Raw genomic sequence first — 23,189 nt, 5'->3', positions numbered from 1 at the left:
GCACTGTACTAATGTTCCTGAGGTGTATTTCAGCAAGGTTTTTTAAACTTCATTAAACGGTTACAAGGTTAAAGTCTGTAACGTAATGTTATTGGTCTAAATTAACAAACACATATCTATTGTTACAAGACAGAATATTAACAACCAAGTAGTCTCCAAATAGAGGATTTCTACGACAAAGTTGGTAATAACGGCCATTCCTAACTTTATCTCCTGTGAAGTGAAAAGGCTGGAAGCAGTGTTTCAGTACTTAGATCTATGACTCGATTCCTTGAGGGCTTGGACGGGTAACTCAGTATCAAGACAACCATCTGTAAGGCTGCGTTTCCTGACATCTCTTAAGACTACAGAGGCCCTCTGCTACTAAGCATGATAGCCTAACTTTACTCTCTTAAAGAGTAAAGGTAAGAGAACTGGGTTTAGATACCCTATTTCATTCAGCCTGGACTTCAAAGTTGGGTATGTGGGTGGAAGTATTTACATACAGGAAGGAGTAGGAAAATGTAAGAGAGAAAGACAGACAGAGAGAGAGAGTGTGTGTGTGTGTGTAACAGAAGTGTGTACATGGAGTAAAAATGAGAGTAATATTACAAAAGCCTTCACTTTCCCAGTCAGCCTTCTTGTAGTCTGTATTCATTCAGAGGTCCTTAGTGGATCAGCTCCAGTTTTCCCCCTATCCTTTGTTGTTCATTTGAATCATAGTTAATCTTAACTTGCTACTAGAAAGAAAAATATATAAATATCAAGTTGTGACAAATACTGAAAACCTTCTCTGCTTGTTTTTGCAGTTTCTTTCTCCTAGAACAAAGCATAAGCAAGAAAAACCAACAAAGCAAAATGACAAGCACAGACCTCCATCTTACGTTCTAGAAGGGTCCACCTGAAGGAATAATGTCCTCTCTAAGCACCCATACGAACAGTATCTTACTTGCAACGTGCCCTCCAGGGATACTGTCCCCAGTGCTCCTCCCCCCAGGCAGTGCAACTTTCAGTCCAGTTCTGGAATAACTCTTCCCCATCACCATTCTAAAAGCAGGGATGGTGGGGAGGAACGGGGCACTGTCACCTTTCTCTCTAAACCTGCTGCGGGTAGTGATGCACTACTGGAAATTCTGTGTGTCAGAAAAACATCAAAATGCATCTGCTGCAGTCTGCATTTCAGCGCCAGGCACAATCTTACTAGCACTGTCTTGCTGAAGTTACTGCTGTCTCTTGTCACTGGAGGCTCTGCCGCAGGTATGAGGAAGCTCACCCCATACTACCCCTGTAGCAGCAGCAAGGCCCACTCAGGGAGCACAACAGCTTTCCAGCTTTCTTCCTCTCAGATTGCCTTCCCACCCCACAAGGCCTAATGTTAAGATTTCAACTTCTTTGACCACGATTATGCAGACCTAATTCAAAGCCAGGCTACGCAAAACCAGCTCAGTGCCACACATCCGACTGTTTTAGTTTTGACTGCCTGTAAGCTGGTCTATTAGGGCATTGTAACTTGAGGTTTATTTCAGTAGAAAGGCATTTGCTCAAGCCCTTCCAATACAATATTTAACTTTTTTTTTTTTTTTTTTTTTTGAGACAGAGTCCTGCTCTGTCGCCCAGGCTGGAGTGCAGTGATGCGATCTCGGCTCACTGCAAGTTCTGCCTCCCGGGTTCACGCCATTCTCCTGCCTCAAGTCCTGAGTAGCTGGGACTACAGGCACTCACCACCATGCCCGGCTAATTTTTTGTATTTTTAGTAGAGACAGGGTTTCACGGTGTTAGCCAGGATGGTCTCGATCTCCTGACCTCGTGATCTGCCCGCCTCGGCCTCCCAAAGTGCTGGGATTACAGGCGTGAGCCACCGCACCCGGCACGATATTTAACTTTTCATCTCTACTCTTACCCCCAGTAATTTGCTCTTTGGCTTCCTCTATCAGTTTCTCTCAAATGCCAATGCCTCAAGAGACTTTCCCAAGTTCTCCTTGCAAATGGTAGACAACTTTGTTCTTACTCCTCAAACTCAAAAGCCTTTGCCTCATATTGAGAAAACACTTCATTGAAGATAAAGTCTTCCATGAGCTGATCTCCTGAGTCCTTGGGATTTTCCAAAACACACAACGGCAGCCAGGTGCGGTGGCTCACGCCTATAATCCCAGCACTTTGGGAGGCCAAGGTGGGCAGATCACTTGAGGTCAAGTGTTCGAGACCAGCCTGACCAACATGGTAAAACCCCGTCTCTACTAAAGACATAAAAATTAGTCGGGCGCGGTGGCGCCACCTGTAATCTCAGATACTTGGGAGGCTGAGGCAGGAGAACCACTGGAACCCAGGAGGTGGAGGCTGCAGTGAGCTGAGATTGCACCACTACACTCCAGCCTGGGCAACAGAGCAAGACTCTCTCTCAAAAAAATAAAAACAAAAACACACAATTGTAATTTCCCAATCCAACATAAAGCATTAAGCTTAATATAAAATTAACACTAAGGAGGGTATTTCAAATAAGATAATTACAAAGAATAAGTAACAAAAATGGTTGGGGTAATAGGGCTACTTCACAAAAAATTTTAGATTAGGGCAAAGACCTAGATTAGATTAGGGCAAAGCCTGACCAACATGGTGAAACCCCGTCTCTACTAAAAATACAAAAATTAGCTGAGCATGGTGGTGGGCACCTGTAATCCCAGCTACTCAGGAGGCTGAGGCAGGAGAATTGCTTGAATCTGGGAGGCGGAGGTTGCAGTGAGCCAAGATCGTGCCACTGCACTCCAGCCTGGGCAACAGAGCGAGACTCTGTCTTGAAAAAAAAAAAAAGAAACTCATTAAACTACAGCATGTCATCTATACTTAATGTGAATCCAAAACAAAAAGTGCTGAGAGAAAAGAAAGAAAAAGTAAGAATGTAAATTTTAAAAATTTAATCCAAATAAGAAATGGAGTAAGGTAATCCTCATTAGTAAACATGTTTCTTCCATTTTTAGGTTTTAACTACAATGCTGATATTCAACAGTTCCCTAAAATGAAGGCAAAGTATTTGAGTATGTTCTTAGACTTAAGTCAAAGTATGAAAGAATTGCAGACTCAACCCAGAAGCACTGGGTCAAGAATGCAATCTCTATTAATTAGGCATCCCAGCTGGGCAGTGGGTTTGCAGCTGTTAACTTGATCAATGACTTACCTAAATGTCATCTCCACTGATTCGCTTATAAATTACCAGCAAGTGAGACTAATGTACAGGTGCTAATTTATTTAAACTGTTCTCTACAGTTCTACATAGCTTTATAAACTGCATCTGGCACCTAATGTTAGCTGTCAGTTGTACTTAGACATGCCTGTCCTAACGACTCTGTTCATTAGAAGTGAGCACAAATTATGAAATATTGTGAAAAATGATACATCAAATGGAATGGGCACAGCAAATCAATTAGAGAAACTTCATACAGCATATTCACACTTAGGAGAATAAAACATTCTGGTTTCAGAATGAGGTCTATAATACCAATTAAAAAGTAATTGGTAGACTTCAGCAGTGCTATATATCAATTTGCTGGCTTTTTTCCTGAAATTCTATAGTAATGTAGAACTTAACTTTTAATTCCCAAATAAAGACATTAGTAAACGCAAGTGCAAGTCTGTATTCATAATATTTAATATAACAGAAAGGTCTCCCAACTAAACTTTATAACAACTACATGCTTCATTGGAAAAGGAAAATGCAAATATCAGTGTTCCTCAACTTTTTGGTGTTTACAGTATGATTTTGAGTAAAAGAATTTTTGATGGTACACATGACAGGATTAAGAAACTTCACTAAATAGGTTAGCAATCATTGTTACCCCACGTCTGCTCTAGCACAAGGAGATGTTACAAGGTCTATAAAGTTCCATTGGCACTTGCTGCACTCCTCACCTAGCTGTTCTTTAGTCTTGGGGTCAATAAGGAAAACTGTTTCTGCTGCCTCTGTTACACACTCATGGGCTTAGTTCTTCAGTTTCCATACACACCAAATTTTCTTTACACTAAAAAACAAGACTCACTCAGCTCAAGGTTCCATCTGACAGATTCCTCCTAACAGTTATGTATACTGTTAACAGCCAAAAAAAAATTTTTTACACACTGATCAACATTTGGCAGTAACCTGTGAAAGACTGATGAAATAGGAGTTGAGGATAACAGCATTAAGGTCTATTTGCTAAATATTTAGCCTGCATTTAAAGTACTTTCAGCATAACACCATATACACTACTAATTTTGTTAGAGGCTACCCGTTTTTCCTCCTGTTAGATCTTCTAAAGGTTATCAGTAGCGCCATCATGGTTCAGTGGGTAAGAACAATAGGTAGTTTATTTTGTTTCAATATAATTTAAGAAACTGGGCAAAAATCAAACTACTTTGAAATGAAGAGATTCTATACCTGCCAATTACTAATTCCTTTTTAGTTATAATACTTTACTTTTTCACCAATAAGATAATATTTTTCTTGTAAATTTAATAAAAAGATCGAGCACCAATTTGAGCTAATTCTGGAAAAAAAATTCTGAAATATATAGAATCCTGTAGCCTTAATAATGATAAATCTTCTAAGTGATAAAACTTTAAAATAAGTACCACTAGTGACAAGCAGAATTATTTTTATTAAAAAATTTTATCCATCTTATTCCTTTTTACCAACTCACATTGTACTCTTTAATAAACCTTATTAAGGAAGCACTAGTATATTACATTAGCTAGGTGTAATTTTCACACATAAATTATATATGCTGTATTCAGCGAGGCCAGATTTCTATTCAAACTTAACCCTCTGAAGTAAAGTTGTAAAACTAGAAATCAATGAAAAAGACCTATAAAGAACTGCAATAGCTGACATAAATTCATGAATTTTACTTACTAGGAGGGGCACGTAGGGCCTCATTCAGAGTCCAATGGCTTTTAGTTTTAATTCACACACTTAACAAGTTTAGTTATGCCAGAAGGTTGGAAGACAGGTGAGGGTGGCTAGAGGCAGACACATAGACATAAGACATCCTGACAGCAAGGGAGATGACAAGAATCAGTAATACAGCATAGCTGAGCCATTCACCGCAGGGACAGTTGTGCTCTACAAGCCACAGTCAGAGGCTAACAAACATACTAAAAAGGAAAATACTAAGGCACTGTAAGGTTAAATTATACTCACTATATCCTACTAAATAAGGTTGGGGAGACTGAAATTTATTTTAGAAAATGTTACCTAAAAAATTAATCTGAAAGAGTAGAAAGAACAGTGTACAGCCTTAGTATTGTTAAAAAAAAAAAAAAAAAAAGATACCTATCCCATAAGGTTTTTACAAAGATAAAATGTGGCAACGTACATCAGGCTCCAAGATGGCACTTCACACATAACATAGAAGGTTTTTAGTATGTGGTAGTAGTTTTCATTACAAATAACACTTAAAAATAGGTTTCCCTTATCTGGAAAATTCACTTTTGTGGAATATCTAACTTCCTGATCAAACTAAATAATTAAAGAAAAGCTACTGCACCTAGTCTTAATTAATATATTAAAAGCCAAACATTTTAAAACCATTATAACTTCTTAATATGTAACAGCAATTGCAAAGGAAGCTTAAAATATTTTCTTGATTTTGGATAAATTATTTTTGTTTTCAGAAATAACCCATTGCTGCAGCATGGAAATGCTGACTCATCAGCCATAGTGTTTCTTTCAGTTGATGTATACTGCTGAGCCACTTATAAAAACAATAGTTTAAAAAACATAAATGAAAACAGAAAACCATATGAGTATATAATTTTAATTCTTTGGTAATGGTTGTCACTGTCTGTCCTCTTTTGCTTTTGTATCTACTCAGGTGCCACAAAGGAGGAGGGGGTCCACTAAATTTAATAAAATGCAATACCAAAAGGGGTCCGCTATATTTAATAAAATGCCACAAGAGTCAGTGAAGCCGACCAATCACTTGCAGCAAAGTCTAGCACAGCAGAATTATGTCACTGGTGTCAAGGAAAACGGTTAACACTCACTTCCATATGGGCTTTTTAGATACCAAGCTAGGTGAGACAATATCAACCTACAGGAGACAAAAGCAACCTCCCCTATAGTCAATCAGTGATAAATCAATGTACCCAACAGTGTTTCAGATGATTCTCCCCAGCACTCATTCTCAGGTGGCATGGAAGACTTGTGTGACAAAGCAGAGAACTGGGGAATGATTCCAGTTATGGCAGATGGTATTTATTACTGTTAATAGTAACAGGAATAATAACACACTGCATTAATCTCATGCCTTTTAGATATATTCTGAGGTAGACAAGTCGGTATTATTATTTTAGAGATAAGAAAATCAAGTGACAGAGAGCCCTGACTTGCTCAACGACACTAGTTAGTGACATCGCAAGGAATTTCTAAATCCCAGGTCCTGTATTTTTCTACAAGATCATTTCAACTACAATGAATTTTTAATAAAAAGACAGAAAAAAATCAATCTAATAAAGCTTTCTGTATGTTCTGCATTTATATTCCACACAATAAATTCAACCTCATTTTAGAAGAGTCTATATATTTTAAAGAAGCAATTGGATGTTTTTCCTATTAATTCATGATTTGATTACTTAATTGGCTAAATCTAAAGGTAGATTTTTATAATATTCTGTTAACACAATCACACAAGATGACATCAAGTTGCTTTTACCATATATCCACACACAGAGTTTTAAAAGTACAGAATAGCTGCCACCACTTATCTTTACATAGTGATGTTAAATATCTCTTCTCTGGAAAATAATTCTACATTTTGAGAACCAGAACTAAATACATTGTTTAAAATTGGTTTCTACCTGATTGAATGAGAATGTATTCACTAAGCTACAGGATCCTTTTAGATTTCTCTAACTATTAAAAATGTACTCTAGATGGAATCACCAGTTTGTATCTGTTGTAAATACTTTAACAACATTTTTAAAAGATATTTTAATATATGAAAGGGTTGTTTTAAGTCTTAAATGTTTTGCTCAAATGCAATTCATAAATGGTCTTCACGATCATTATTTTAGTAATTGGATAACTAGTATGAAAAAACTAGTTTCTAAAATATATAAAATAACTAATAGCTTAATCTGAATACAATGGTGCCTAATTTGTCTATGTGAAAATTATAGTGAGCCTAGACTTTTAACTATGTAATTGAATTAAATTATAGACCATAGCTACTCTATATAAATTAAGTCCTCATGAAAATAATATTAACATCCCAAACTAATATTCTGGGTAAACATCCAAGCAATGAACAAACTACTCCAAACAACAAAATTCATGTTTAATACTTACACTGTGAAAATACTTATACCTTCAGATAAAATTACAAAATTGTTGAATGATTCTGCTTTTTTCAATAAGCTACATATGCCCAATGTACATCCAAAAAGGTAGTTAAGTGGGGCTGGGTGTGGTGGCTCATGCCTTTAATCTCCCAGCACTTTGGGAGGCCAAGGTCAGAGGATGGCTTGATGCCAAGAGTTCCAGACCAGCCTGTCAACAAAATAGCAAGACCTTGTCTTTATCAATCAAACAAACAGACAAACCAAAAAGGTAGTTAAGAGTTGCTCAAAAACATCTTAGTAGTAAACTCAATTGGGTAGGGAAATCCTCCTGCTAAGAACAGTTACTCCAGGACACACAGACCACAAGGATGTAGGACCATTTTAAAAAGTAAGCAGTTAAAAAAACCCAACAACAACAACTCACAAAGAAAAGCCCAGGCCCAGATGGCTTCACTGGTGAATTCAACCAAATTCTTAAAGAGGAATTGCTACAAATTCTTGACAAACTCTTCCAAAAACAGAAGAGGAGAGAACACTTCCTAACTCATTCGATGAGGCCAGTATTACCAATATCAAAACCAGACAAACATTGTAAGAAAACTACAGACCAATCTCAATTAGACACAAAAATCCTCAAGAAAATGTTAGCAAACCAAATCCAGAAACATATAAAAAAAGAGTATACACACCAAAGAAGTGGGATTTATTTCATGAACACAAGGTTGGTTTAACATACAAAAATCAATTTGTGTGATACAGCATACCAACAGAACAAAAGACAAAAACCAAATCATCATCAAAATGGAAGAGCATCTGACAATATCCAATACCATTTCATGACAAAAACACTAACCACAACAACAAAAAAGTTCAACAAACTAGGTATGGAAAAAAACTTACTGAATCTGATAGAGCATCCATGAAAAACTCACAGCTAACATCATATTTAATGGTGAATGACTGAATGCTTTCCCCCAAGATCAGGAACAAAATTGGGATGTCCACTCTTGCCATTTCTACTCAACATTGTTAGAGGTTCTAGCCAAGGCAATTAGGTAAGAAAAAGAAATAGAGGTATCCAAATTAGGAAAAATGAAGTAAAACTATTTCCATTTGCAGGTGAAATATCCTACTAATTCTTGTAGTTTTTAGTGGATTCTTTGGGATTCGTAAATATATGGGATATCCTGCTATACCCTTCTATATATGGGCTATCTTGCTATATCCTGTATTTAGAAAATCCCAAGGAATCCACTAAGAACTATGAGAATTAGTAAGTTCAGCAAGGATATAGATTCAAAATCAAAAATATACAAAAATCAACTGTATTCACTTGCAATAAGAAACCCAAAAATATTATAAAATAAAACAATTCTATTTACAATAGAAGTTTTTAAGACATTAATACTTAGAAATAAATTTAACAAAAAAGTGCCAAATTTAGACTCTGAAAACTACAAAACATCACTGAGAGAAATTAAAGAGGATCTGTATCTATAGAGGGAGACCCCATGTTCAGAGATCAGAAGACTTAACTAACATTAAGACGGGAATACTCTCAAAATCTATCTAGAGATTCAGCACAATCCCTATCAAAATCTTAGGTGGCTCCTTGCAGGAACTGACAAGCTGATCCTAAAATTTCATATGAAAATTCGAGGAGCAAAGAACAACCAAAATAGTCTTTAAAAGCAAGAAGGAAAGAAGAGTACTTACACTTCCCAATTTCAAAACTTACTATAAAGCTACAGTAATCAAGACGAAGTGGTACTGGCATAAGGATAAATGTATAGATCAATGGAATAAAATAAGGTCCAGAAATAAGCCCTCATAGTTACACTGATATTCAATGTAAGTGATAAAATAATTCAATGGGAAAAAATAGTCTTTCCAACAAATGATGCCGGAACAACTGAATGTCCATATGTAAAAGAACAAAGCTACATCCCTGCCTCACATCACACACAAAAATTACGTTAAAATGGATCAAAGACCTAAATGTAAGAGCTAAAACTACAAAACTAGAAGAAGAAAATATATGGGTGAATTTTCATGACCTTGGATTAGCAATGGTTTCTAAGGTATATACATAAGAGAAATAAAAACATATGTCTGCACAAGAACTTTATAGCATGCACATTCTTAGCAGTATTATTCATCATAACCAAAAATGGAAACCCAAATGCCCATCAACTGATGACTGAATTCTTAAAATGTGGTATATCCATACAATCGAAAACTATTCAGTAATAAAAAGGAAGTACTGACACATGCCACAGTGTAGATAAACATGAAAACATTGTGCTAAGTGAAACAAGCCAGTCACTAAAGACCAAATACTATATGATTCTACTTATATGAAAGTCCGGGGTAGGCAAACTTAGAGTCTAGAGAGTCTACGTTCTAGGTGATTTGAAAATTAGGACCTGAATTCTATTCCTGTTGCACTCTTCAATTATTACATTCCTGACAAAAGCAATAATGGTCAATAATTTTTTTTGCTAAATGCCCCAGGATAGCTAGCAAAGGAACTTAAATTTAACAACTTTGAATCTTGTTCTAATTTTTAAAATGTAATATCTAACATCTCATGATATTTTATACTTAACTGAAGAATAGCATCTCTTTATAGAAAATATCCCCCAATACTGTCCAGATTACCATAAAATTTAAAAAGAGGACAGCAGCTACAAAGTCCCTAACTACAAATCACCTAACCTAGAAGAGCAATAAGAAATCCTTCTGGACCGGGCCGGATGGCTAATGCCTGTAATCCCGGCAATTTGGGAGGCTGAGATGGGTGGATCGCCAGAGGTCAGGAGTTCAAGACCAGCCTGACCAACATGGTAAAACCCCATTTGTACTAAAAATACAAAAATTATCTGGGTATGGTGGTGCGTGCCTGTAAGCCCAGCTACTCAGGAGGCTGAGGCAGGAGAACTGCTTGAAGCCGGGAGGCAGAGGTTGCAGTGAGCCAAGATCGTGCCACTGCACTCTAGCCTGGGCAACAGAGCAAGACTCTGTCTCAAAAAACACAAAAGAAAAGAAAAAAATCCTTCTGGTTGAATAAAAAATGTTGGTCTGAAAGTGATACTACAGTACCATTTATAAATAGGAAAAGTATACAGAAAGATTGAAATTAAACTAAAGTGCATAAAATGACTAAAAATACTAAAATCGTATAAGAATGTTATTATCTATACAAAGATGTTGTTCTTCGATTAAATATAAAACATCTTGGGATATTAGATATTACTTTTTAAAAATAAGGACAAGATTCAAAGTTGTTAAATTCAACTTCCTTTGCTAGCTACCCTAGGATGTCTAGCAAAAATATTATCGACAATTACTGCTTTTATCAGGAACAGAATTGAAGAGTGAATAGAATTCTGATCCTAATTTTCAAATCACTTAGACTACGCCCCCATTTTGAAAACTCAGATATATATTTAAGTTGACAAAAACACTGGGCCAAGGTTTACTTATGGGACTTGATATAAATTTGACTCTATTTTCATTACCATCTGTTTTATCATTTTGTAAGAAAGCTGAGTCTAAGACTACACAACAGGTTAAACATTTCCCAATAGTGTATGAGCATTTATAGACTCATTTCTAGGTAACACCTAAAACTCACCATACTAAGTAAATCCTGCACATTTGTCTTTGAAACCATGGCTCCAACCTACAATGTATAGCAGCATTTTTCCTTATTCTGACAGCTTGATTAAAACACAGAGCTAAGGGGCTCATGAAGAAAAGTGCTTTTAATATCTAAAACTCTACAGCAATTACTTTTTCAACAGAGTAACTGTACTTACATCAATATCTTCTTGAGTGAAAGTTTCTGGATCTTCTCCCATCATGTTGGCTAAATGTCTCTTTCCTATGTTGAACTCTTCAATCTGCTTTTTAATAAAATCCTCTGTGTAAGTTTCACGTTTTGAGGTAGGAACGTTTTTCTTTGGTATTACAAATGCAGTATGTCTTAGCCTTAATATCTAACAGAAAATATAGATGGAAAGAAAAGAAAATAAATTAAACTGTGATCTTCTAGGCCATTGTCCTTAAATAAAATAGTATATGCAAGTAGTTGTCTTTTTTTGTTATGGTATTCAAGTGACAGGAGTCCAGAAAACAAGTTTAAAGGGCCTGCTAAGAAAGTTGTTAGAATGTGTCCCCTACTCAAAGCCTTGCTTACAATGTAGTTTAAGCTACTAGCATTTCAATACATTAAAACCAGAAATACCTGTAAGTGGTATGCTACCTCCTGATCTATTTTAAACATCCACTTTTGATAATGATTGGTCAATGTCAGTGAGTTTTGATATTTGGCACATGGGATAAAGAGTAAAAGGCTACTCCCTTAAGGAGGCAAATACACATGCACCAGAAACCAGCAAGCAGAAAACACGACAGCAAACGGCATGGCCTGAGGAAGAGCACCTTACACTGTGGGTATTCACCTTATTTGTGGGTAAGAATACATCCTATCTTTAACCATCTTTTGGCTTAGCTTAAGACTTTATTCCATGGTCCTTATATTAAAGTGATAAAAAGAAAAAATCGCTTGACTAAACATTGAGAAGATTTATTAATTTGGTTCAACATGCTAACTGCAGAAATAAGGGCTCGCATATCTTTTATTTTTCTTTTTTTTAAAAATTATTATTATACTTTAAGTTTTAGGGTACATGTGCACAATGTGCAGGTTAGTTACATATGTATACATGTGCCATGCTGGTGTGCTGCACCCATTAACTCGTCATTTAGCATTAGGTATATCTCCTAATGCTATCCCTCCCCCCTCCCCCCACCCCACAACAGTCCCCAGAGTGTGATGGTCCCCTTCCTGTGTCCATGTGTTCTCATTGTTCAATTCCCACCTATGAGTGAGAACATGTGGTGTTTGGTTTTTTGTCCTTGCGATAATTTACTAAGAATGATGATTTCCAATTTCATCCATGTCCCTGCAAAGGACACGAACTCATCATTTTTTATGGCTGCATAGTATTCCATGGTGTATATGTGCCACATTTTCTTAATCCAGTCTGTCATTGTTGGACATGTGGGTTGGTTCTAAGTCTTTGCTATTGTGAATAGTGCCGCAATAAACATACGTGTGCATGTGTCTTTATAGAGAGGATGTGGAGAAATAGGAACACTTTTACACTGTTGGTGGGACTGTAAACTAGTTCAACCATTGTGGAAGTCAGTGTGGCGATTCCTCAGGGATCTAGAACTAGAAATACTATTTGACCCAGCCATCCCATTACTGGGTATATACCCAAAGGGCTCGCATATCTTTTAAAGGCATCAGTAATTATATCACACTTGCTGCTGCTGGTCCTTTTATGCTGTGGCACTAGGAATTTCCCTCCAAGGCATGAAGATTTCGCCTTCAATCAAAGATGCTAAAAAACGAGAAAAATGTTTTCAAATGACATTCAGCTGCATCCCGTAGCTGGCAATAACTAGAACAGATCTTTCTGGTCCTGGCTTTTCTTAAGATCTCAAACCTGTAGTTCTCAACCTTCATCCTGGCCCCAACAATTCTAAACACTCTTAAAGCAATATTCAGGCCTTAAAACCACAATCTTAGGAATCCACTCACTTCCTTTTTCGTAAACATAAATCTCTCTCAGACAGACATCATTCACCGGCACCATCCCTCCTACCTCCATCCCCTTCCCTTCCGAGAGTCCTAAATTCAGATGCCTCTACAGTAATTTGTCACTAAAGTTACACCAGAAAATATAAGAAAAAATACAGGAGAAATGTAACAATACCCAATTAATGAAAAAAATATATGTTTTTAAACTCTTCCAAATTAAGATAGTAAAAATAGAGTTTCTTCTTACTTTTTAATGAGTAAGAAAAGGGCAATTTAAAATTCTCTGAAACTTGAGTTTATTTTTACTTAGGAGATCACATCCTTCTAAAATATATTACTAACCAATCATTATCGTTTCTCACAATGCTTTGTGAAGATACAGTATTGCTGCCAATGAGTAAAAGCATGACCACAACTGGCTAATACATGGTCCACTCTTTTATAGACACAGCCTGTCCGTACACCCCTGCTCCCCTTGCCACAGCCCAGCGCCACCAGCACCAACTTCCTACCATAGTGGTTCCCATCTTAACGTTTTTACTGTTTTCCAGGGGATTTTAAAATTTGTTCTTTATGAGTCTACGTCTTCTTTGGGCAATGGAGAATGTTGCCTCACATATTCAAAGTGAAGAGAAATTATCTTTCTACCCCAAGAATCATAGCAAAGGTGTGATCTGGGGGCCAAAAAGTAGCAATCATATAGTAGATAATTCTCCCAAATGTTCCACTGCCAAAAGGATGATTACACTGCTGGTTTTTATAGATAACATGACAAAATGTTTTTGTTCACAACTAAAACAACCCTAATACAGGTGAACCCACAAAGACTTTCTTTTGGGTCACTACAACCACACTCCCTGCCAATCACCAACCACAGCCCTCAGGAAATGTGCCTTCTGGAGCGTATGGCTCCTTTCACTGAAGGGATTCCAGAGGAGGAGCAAGATCAGGGAGGAAAGTGATGCGTTCAAATTTGAGAATGTGTGTGAGATGTTGATGGACATCCCAGGAAGACCGATGTCCAGGAGGCAGGTGGCTTTGTGGGTGTGAGCATGGACAGACCTGAGCTTCAGATACAGGTCTGTTAATCACCTGAGACATGAGGTTGACACTTAAAAGAGAAGGAGAAAAAATGGCAAGTATTAGCGTTAGGACAAAGAACATGTCTTCTACTAGTAATGAAACAAATTGTTTGTAGGTGAGGGAAGGTAGGCAGAAAGGAAAGGTTACTTATGTCTTACACCCTCTATTTTCTCTGTGAAATAGAAGATGGTCTGCTGAGAGCAAAAGGCGGTAGGTTTAACAGACTGAACACCTCATATTCAAAGAACTGTGATGCAGTGGTTGTAAAGTATAGACAGAAAAACTGTCAGAAAGAAATTAGAGATGTCTGGGTGCGGTGGCTCACGCCTGTAATTCTAGCACTTTGGGAGGCCAAGGTGGGTGGATCACTTGAGGTCAGGAGTTTGAGACCAGTCTGGCCAACATTGTGAGACCCCATCTCTACTAAAAATTACAAAAATTAGCAGGGCGTGGTGGTGTGCGCCTGTAATACCAGTTATTCAGGAGGCTGAGGCAGGAGAATTGCTTGAACCAGGGAGCCGGAGGTTGCAGTTAGCCAAGATTGCACCACTGCACTCCAGCCTGGGCAACAGAGGGAGACTCTGTCTCCCAAAGAAATTAGAGAAAAAAATTTTAAGTATTCATTCATACTTAGAGGTAATTCTCATTACTAGTGAGCCAGGAGAATAATTCCAGACAGGAATCTATATCCATACAATGTCTGTAATCTTTTGTCAATTTTATTTCCCTATGGTTGGTTTCTTTTGTATGTTTCATCGGTATATTCAATGTGCTATTTAGTTCCAGAGAGTTACATCTTAAGGTAGATTGTACCGTTCAGCATTACAAAGTTTTCTACTCCTATGTAATATTTTTTTTCTTCAATTCTGTTGGGTCATAATATTGCAACCCTTTCAACCTCCTATTTACATTTCCCTGGAATATCACTGCCCATCTTTTTCATTTAAGTTTTAGACTATTTTAGGTTTTGTTTTTTTAACCCAATCTGAGATTTTAGTAGATGAGAACACCCAAGTTACATGGGGTTTAACAGCTATTCGGTCTTGTCATTCATCTTATTTAATCTTTACATTTTTTAATGCTTCCTTCCTATTTTCTTTCTTTTGCTATATGAAAAAAAAAAAGAATTGGGTTTTCTTTTTTTTGGCTTTTGAGCTGGCAATTTGGACCATATACAGCTTGCTCTCATTTTACCAGTGACAATACATGTGTCTCTGAATAAAATGTTTAAATGTACTATCAACTTCAAAAATAAATATCCAATGAATTCTTATTGACTTATTCAGCTCTCTTTTTCAGCCATAGCAATTATCTGTTCTTCTGTTCTCCATAGTTTAGATCAGCTTCTCTTAGTCTTATTTCTTATCCCTTTTCTGCATTCTGTATGATTTTGAAATCTTTACTCCATGGTTTTTTCCCTCTTTCTACAGTGTCAATTCTGCTTACTGCAGCCACTATGAATTTTTAGCTTTTTATATCATTGGTCTATCCTCAAAATTCTTACCTCAACAGTTTCCTTTAATCATATCTTCTTGTCTTATCCCATCTCATAGAGCTCCTCCTCACTCAACTGATTTTTAAATGTCCTTGACAGTGTTAAGTAGCTGTGGTAAAATAATTCTTCCATTTTGTTAGGTAAATATCCCTTTGTATTTTCTTCAGCTGTCTCTTCCACACTGTTCCTTTTGCTCCTACAACATTTTAGCATCTTCTCAAGCAAAAGAGTCGATTATTGAAGACTTGGTTTTTCACTTAATTTAAAATTGTGTCTGCCTATAGTCTCCAGGGTTTGTGACATAAGGTAGCGGCTTTCCTACTTTTAACATAATTGAGGTTTAAACATATTTATAAACATTTTCATTGTTGTCCATTTAGAAAGGGCTTTAAAAAAATGGCCCTAATTTGCTATTTTTCATAAAAAGTCCTTAGGATCTTTTTCAAAGACATTTCTACACATTGCTTAAGAGTATGACATTCTGGAAATTTATAATATTAAATTTACAAAGTTATCACAGCATCAGTAGCAGGATATTGAATATGTTTATTAAAAGTCCAGAATTATTCCAGCAATGAATTCACACAAAAATATTTACATTCAAAGGAGTCCATTATTCATTGGTACAATCCATTAAATAAGGTGAGGCTAAGAGTATGAAAAAAAACAGATCTTTAGCTAAAAACACCAAGAATTCTTGAAGGGAATTTGCTTTGCCACTGTTAAGAACAATTTGCAGCCAGGCGCAGTGGCTCATGCCTGTAATCCCAGCACTTTGGGAGGCCGAAGTGGGCGGATCAACTGTCAGGAGTTCGACACTAGCCTGGCCAACATGGTGAAACCCCGTCTCTACTAAAAATACAAAAATTAGCTGGGCATGGTGGCAGGCACCTGTAATCCCAGCTACTTGGGAGGCTGAGGCAGGAGACTCACTTGAACCCAGAAGGCGGAGGTTGCAGTGAGCCGAAATCACACCGCTGCACTCCAGCCTGGGTAACAGAGCAAGACTCCATCTTAAAAAAAAAAAAAAAATTGCAGCCGGGTGTGGTGACTCACGCCTGTAATCCCAGCACTTCCGGAAGCCAAGGCAGGCAGATCACGAGCTCAGGAGTTTGAGACCAGCCTGGCCAACAAAGTGAAACCTTGTCACTACTAAAAATATAAAAATCAGCTGGGTGTGGTGGCAGGCGCCTGTAATCCCAGCTACTTGGGAGACTGAGGCAGAAGAACTGCTTGAACCCAGGAGGCGGAGGTTGCAGTGAGCCGAGATTGCACCACTGCACACTCCAGCCCGGGTGACAGAGCAAGACTCTTGTCTCAAAAAATAAAACATAAAAATAAATAAAAATTTTTAAAAAAAGGAAAGAAAAAAGAAAGGAAAGCAGGCAGGGTCCAAGGGATCTCTATCAGCTAAAAGTTATCCATGCAGGTTCAATCAGAATGTGTCCATTAAGACAAAATGGTATTCCAACTGTCCTGCCTCTATGCTCAGGATCTCAGGAGGAGGAACATCTGATATGATTACTTTGAGTCAGGTGCCCCAGATTATTCGGGACTACAGCTAGGTCTTCTCAACTATAACCAGCGAAAAAGAACTAATTCCTCCTGGGGAAACTAGGATACTACTATGAAGGGGAAACGGATACTATGTTAAACAAATAAGAAATCCACTTACTTAAACAAAATTTACCATTTACATTAATTCTACAACCTGTTATAAATTAAGACACTTAACGTACTTACCAATCAAATAAAACGCATAAACCCTGTTTAACTCCCAATTAAAATAAACCAACTATAAAAAGCTACTGTTGGGACATTCAGGGAAATTTGAACATGAAATAGGTAATAGATGATAAGAAATTACTGTTCATTCTGTTAGATATGACGGTGGCAAGGAATCTATTTTTTTAAAAAAAACCTTTATGTTAGAGATGCATATTCAAGTACCTATAAGTAAAATAACAGAATGTCTGGGGTTTACATTAAATGACTCTGGGGGGTGGGAGGGGAGAAATAAAAACAAGACTGGGAAATTATTAATAATTGTTGAAGCTGGTTGATGGATCTGTGGAGTTCATTATATTATTCTATTTTTATATGCTTGGTTTTGCAGAATAAAATTCTAAAAATAAACTACTTTACAAGTTCATTTAACAAATCTGAGCAATTATTATAGACCAGGCTCTGTATTAAATGTTAACAGAAATAATTGTAAAGAAGAAATGAGTGATGTTAAAGTGAGAATGTTGCCATAATGAGATAAGAAAACAAAACATAGTAAAGATGCAGTTTTCTTTAAGCTAATAATCCTATCTGACAAAAAGAATGATACAGCAGGTGTTCAGATGTACCCACATGTGCACACACATAGGTACCCATATATGCCCACACATAAGAACCATAGAAGAAAGACCTAAATACATGAAAGAGACACTTAGATAACAAGAAAATAAGTATATATGGGTTTTCCACTGTTGTAGGCAGCTTCCAAGATGGCTCCCAGTGAATCTGCCGCCTGCTGTTCTTCTCTCTTGCTTACCTTTTCTTCATCAGCCTGAGGGAAGCCAGATGTGCTGAGTTGCCCTAGAGGCCCATGTGGCAGGAGCTGAGGGAGGGCTCTGGCCAACAGCCAGCAAGGACCTGGGGCCTTCAGCCCGATAGCCTGCAAGAATCTAAATCCTGCTAACTACAACACCGAGTGAGCCTAGAAGCAGACTCTCCCCACCCACAGTGGAGCCTTGAGATGACTGCAGCCCCGGCCAATACCTGGACTCTTGCCTTACCAGAGACCCTGAGCAAGAGGACCCAACAAAGTGTGCCTGGAGAACCCTGACCCACAGAAACTGTAGATAACAAATGTCTGTTGTTTAAGCTGCTAGGTTTTAGGATAATTTGTTATGTAGCAATAAATAACTGATACATTCATCATCCTAATTACAACAATGAAGCATAGTACAAGAAAGTTTACTTATCTTGTTTTACAAGGAAAAGAGAGGTGGGAATGATAGTAACATTTATTATCAAGCTCTTATTATATAAGAAATGTATAAATTGCCAAATAAAGACAGTGTAAATTTTAATGTAGAGGTATTTTTCATAATTACAGCAATGAGGAACACACTCAATTCTATCCTTACAAGGACAGGATTAGATCTCAAAGGGAATAGTTTATCCTACCAAAGGGCTTTTCTGTTGCTAATAAACTGGGATTAAAAATAAATATATTCAGAAATTATCAGGGGTAGGGGCATAACTAATTTACAGAGCTGTACAGAGCATCTGATACAAATTCAAGTCAATTATACAATTTGTTTTTCAAAGCGTTTTTTAGCCATTTGTCAAAAAAAAATGTATTAAGATCCTACTAAAGCAGATCAATAGAATGCTGTGATAAATACAGGATATTATAACCTCCAGAAGCATGGGAGATTAAAAAAAAAAAAAACAGATACTTTAGACAGAGACAGGAATGTGTTTACAGTGGAAACCAAAATATAAAGGGCCAAGCTATTTAATGTCATTGATCACTTCTCTGGCAGATGGTCTAAATCAACAAAGGCATCTTGGCTTGGCAAAAACTGAATATTTAAGCACTAGGAAAGTGTTCAGTAGTACAGAATAATTAAGAAGACACCCTATTAGTGTTTTGTAGAAATATTTTTCAAAATAGCAATTGGTCTTTTGTTTTTCCTTATTATAAAAATCACAAATATTATAGAAAGCCAAATTAGCATTCCTATATTAGCTATATTGATAGAGGATTTATGAATTCATGGGTAACCTTTGTAGTACAGCATGGAAGGAAACTGTCAACTGCTCATAATAGTGCTAACACTATTTTCATTTGTGACAGGTAAAAAATTCAGCTACCTTAGCATAGCAAAACAGATCATACTGATTCCTGCCAAACTTTCCAGACCTGTCTCTGCACCATTCTCTCACCAAAACCCTATGCTATAACCAATTGTTGCTGACAAAGCCCACTATTACTCAGTACATCTCTATACCCTTATGCACCTATTATATCTTCCCTGACAAAGCCCACTATTACTCAGTACATCTCTATGTCCTTATGCACCTATTATATCTTCCTTGAATAGAATAGCTTTCTGTTTTCATATAACTCCTATTTGCTGCTAAACACGCTATTTTTCTTTGCCTCCTCTGGGAAGCTGCCCATGACAATCCTCTACCTGGTCAACAACTCTAGTCTGACTCAGGCATATTACTTCTGTGCTCTTCTGTATTTACCTCTGTAAATATCACAGTACACCATAGATCCCTGATATTCATGGATATACAATCTGAAAAGTTTGGCCATTCATAAGTGAAGACTGCCTCTTCTGCCCCAAATTTGGGACACTCAGACATTTGCAATTGTATTGAGGCATTAATACAAAACATGCGTACCACAAGATTGGTATGCAAGAGGTAGTCTGTTAGTGAAGGTCTCAACTGAGAACCTAGGAATAGCTTAACAAAACTTGCTTCTTTTTCCTTATTGTAACAGTGTTTCTCAAACTTGTTAAACTGTGACCCATTGTAATATCTACTGTTTATATCACCACCTAGTATACATTTACATATATAAACAAAATGCAAAAATATTCTGCATGAAACGCACTTTATTATTATTCTATTCTCCCACACCCTTCAAGTTTTCTGTAACCTCTGAAGAGATTTTGTAATTAAGGAAATTAAAAGTTGAACAAACAAAAGACCAGGTATAGTGTTTTGTCACTCATTAAGTGATTAAAATTTTTATTATTTTATAAAACATGGGCTACCAAGAGAAATCTATCTATTAATGTTGGAGGCAGAAGTGAAAAAATGTTAATGTTTAAGACAGATAAGCTCTGCACCACGATAAAAAAAAAGCTTTATCAATGTCTTTAGGTATATGTATGCAATCATAAGAATCTAAAGGGGGGTCAGCTAAGTGTTTCAGTTATATCTGAGCTGTACTTCACGTGGTAAAATATATGCTGTAGTAGTATTCAGGAATCTGGGGATTCTGCCATTTCAGGACCATCCCTTAAGAATGCTAAGGGTGGATACTATCTTGTAATTGTTTGACTTTAAATTGTTTACTTCACAGTGCCTGGCTCAGGTAAAGTGCTCAGTAAACATTTGCCATATGGGGGAAAGAGGTTGTTTCAAGAGTGGTCAAGGAGATGAAAATTAAAGTAACAGGAGAAATCATTCTTCATCCATTTTACTAAACCAGTACTTAAGAACTAGACCAGATGTTTACTGAAACTTTATTAGTGCAAAGAAAGTAGAAACAAAGCAAATGTCCATCAATTGTTACATTAACTTTGATATATTCTTATCATGGAATAGTATGCAGCAGTTAAAAATGCTTTTAAAAACATAATAGGGGACCCTGAAGGATTTCTACTTTACAGTATACTGCATATGTACAAGAGAAAAGCAAAAAGTAAAATGCAATCAAATATGGTACCATTTTTTGTAAAGTACACCTGTGCATGTATGTTTATGCATGATTATAAGAACATGGAAAAAACATAGAAGAATAGATACCAGGAGGGACAGAAAGTTAGCCATCCCCCAATACACACATTAAATGTCAACAATAAAAATACTCTGTATTATATAGTCCCTCTCATAATCATGCGTATGTAGCAAAGATATACTCAAAGAGATGCATGAAAAAATGAAAATTTCTAGCACATTTTCCAGTAAGAAAAACAAAACAAAACAAATGTCCACATGAATAGATAGAATGGACTGGTTGATCTAGGTTAAAATATAAAAGAAAGAACATATAAAAAGATGTGTTTTTTTTTAAAATATAGTTTTTAAAGTATGGTATTTGACTTTCCTGCAATAATTGGTACTGGTTATCACTCTCCCTCCTTGAAACATTCACCTGTTTTCCATGACACCACACTGGCTGGTTTCTCTCCTGCTTCTTTGGTCCCTCATTCTCAATCTCTTGGGGCCTCTTATTTCTTATTTGTCCTTCAGGGCCCTGTGCCTCTGCCTACTCCTCAGTACACTCTCCCTAGGTAATTTAATTTGTTTACAAGGCCTCGGTTACCATTTACAAGGTAACAGGGCATTTCGAAATTAGTTCTCCTCCTGAGCCATAGACTTGCCTATCTGTAGACCTACTGGAAATCCCAGATGCCTAAAACATAATCCCAAACTAAACTCGTTTCTTCCCTCTCAAATCTTTTTCCTGCTCTGAGATCGCATGTCAGTAAACTGGCATCATCAGCCATCCAGCTGTTGACTCCCCACTTCTCTCTGGATTAAACGAAATGTACAAGTTCTGGCCTGCATCTTTCCATAGAGGGAGATTTCGGGAAAATTAAGAAGCCAGAAATTGCGCAGATTGAAGGCACTTTTAAAAAGTCACTGTCCTCTACACAACGTGACTTTCTCCATTGTCTTCCAGGTACCTGCAGGAATCCAATTCCCATCATTCTTCTCTGACGCGGCCCTCCTCCTCCCTAGACAGCAGGGCAGGGTAGGACTGGACCCAACACAGACCTAGGCACCGACCCTTAGCTCAGCAGCCAAATGAAGGAAGAGGTCGCTCCACTTCTACCTGCAGGTAAGTTCCCCTCGCTGCACCCCGCAAAAAAACAAGTAACAACCTCCAGAGCGGCTACTGCACGCCAATACCCACCTCCTCACCCCCAACCTCAGACCTCCACTAAATACCTAAGACCCTAGGGTCCCTGCCTGAAAGCACGCGAGACGCTGGGGGAAGGTGTCCGCGCTGGCTCCACATCCTCGCGCGGCAGAGATAAGCCGCTTCCAGTCTTCCCAGGCCTTACCTGGGATCTGACATTTGTTTGCAACTCAGGGGCCGCGGTTTTCCAGAGGCCTTGCTTCCGGGCCAGGCTACCCCTACCCCAGAGAAGAAGCCGGTAGGAAACTGCTCCGCCGTAGGACACACAGGACGCCGCCATGTTAGCCGTGGGAGCTCCAGGACCGGAGGGGTGAGGGGGCGGGGCCTAGAGACGGCGCAGGCGCTAATGGCGCGGGGTTCCAGAGGCTGTCCTGTGCAAGAGCTTCTTGGGCCTTTGGATTAGGGGGCGTGTCCCGCGATCCGCGACAGCTCGTCGCTGATTGGGTGCATGGTGTCCGCGGGGCGTATCCGACTCCAGCCCTGCTCGGTGTCGACCTCACGAAGGATCGCTGGTGGGTGGTTTATCTCGGCCTCTTTGTCTTCACGTCCTGAACTCAGCCTCTTCGGGACTCACTTCCACGCTCTCCTAGTCTCTTTGGCACTCACATCCACGTGGCGCTTTAGCCAGCCCTTCCTTCCCAGCCGCGTTGCTGCACCTCGAGCCGGCTCTTCCTCCACCTTGGCAGGCCGGCCGGGGCCCCAGATGCACTCCAAGCCTTGATTCCTGTCTGTCTTATCCTAGTAGGGGTTTTCCCCTCCTCTAACTTTCCACGTTCGTCTGGTTCCAAGTCAAGACTCTCCTGCAGCAATTGTCAAACCCCTTTCGGTTCCCTGGCACTCTCCTGCGTTGTTTCTTAACTGTATAATGCACAGGATAAACCTTAAACCGGTAAGGTCAAACACTACCTTTCTCGTTTTTGCACGCCCCTCCCTAAGCGTTGGTACTAAGCCTTACTTGAAACCCAATCAGAACTGATTAATTGTTGAATAGAGATGAGTATGTCTTGCTTTCTGAAACTTGCGTGCTCCTGGCAGTTAAC

The 23,189-nt window shown here is 38.0% G+C and overlaps 1 protein-coding gene across 1 annotated transcript in view; it reads right to left on the bottom strand.

Annotated features, from left to right (window-relative positions):
* The window catches only part of MRPS9 (mitochondrial ribosomal protein S9), a 59,747-nt gene extending 37,228 nt beyond the window's left edge, over nt 1-22,519 (bottom strand). The window contains exons 1-2 of the mRNA XM_004031540.3: nt 22,295-22,519; nt 11,112-11,291 (exon numbers count right to left, since the gene is read on the bottom strand). Coding sequence (XP_004031588.3) covers nt 11,112-11,291; nt 22,295-22,429 — 315 coding nt within the window. The 5' untranslated portion in view covers nt 22,430-22,519. The remainder of the gene's footprint in view (nt 1-11,111; nt 11,292-22,294) is intronic.
* Nucleotides 22,520-23,189: the final 670 nt, after the last annotated feature.

Source organism: Gorilla gorilla, chromosome 12 (assembly GCF_029281585.2).
Source record: "Gorilla gorilla gorilla isolate KB3781 chromosome 12, NHGRI_mGorGor1-v2.1_pri, whole genome shotgun sequence".
Taxonomy (NCBI): Eukaryota; Metazoa; Chordata; class Mammalia; order Primates; family Hominidae; genus Gorilla; species Gorilla gorilla.
Note: the sequence above shows the minus strand (reverse complement) of the source record. Positions and strands in the feature narration are given on the sequence as shown.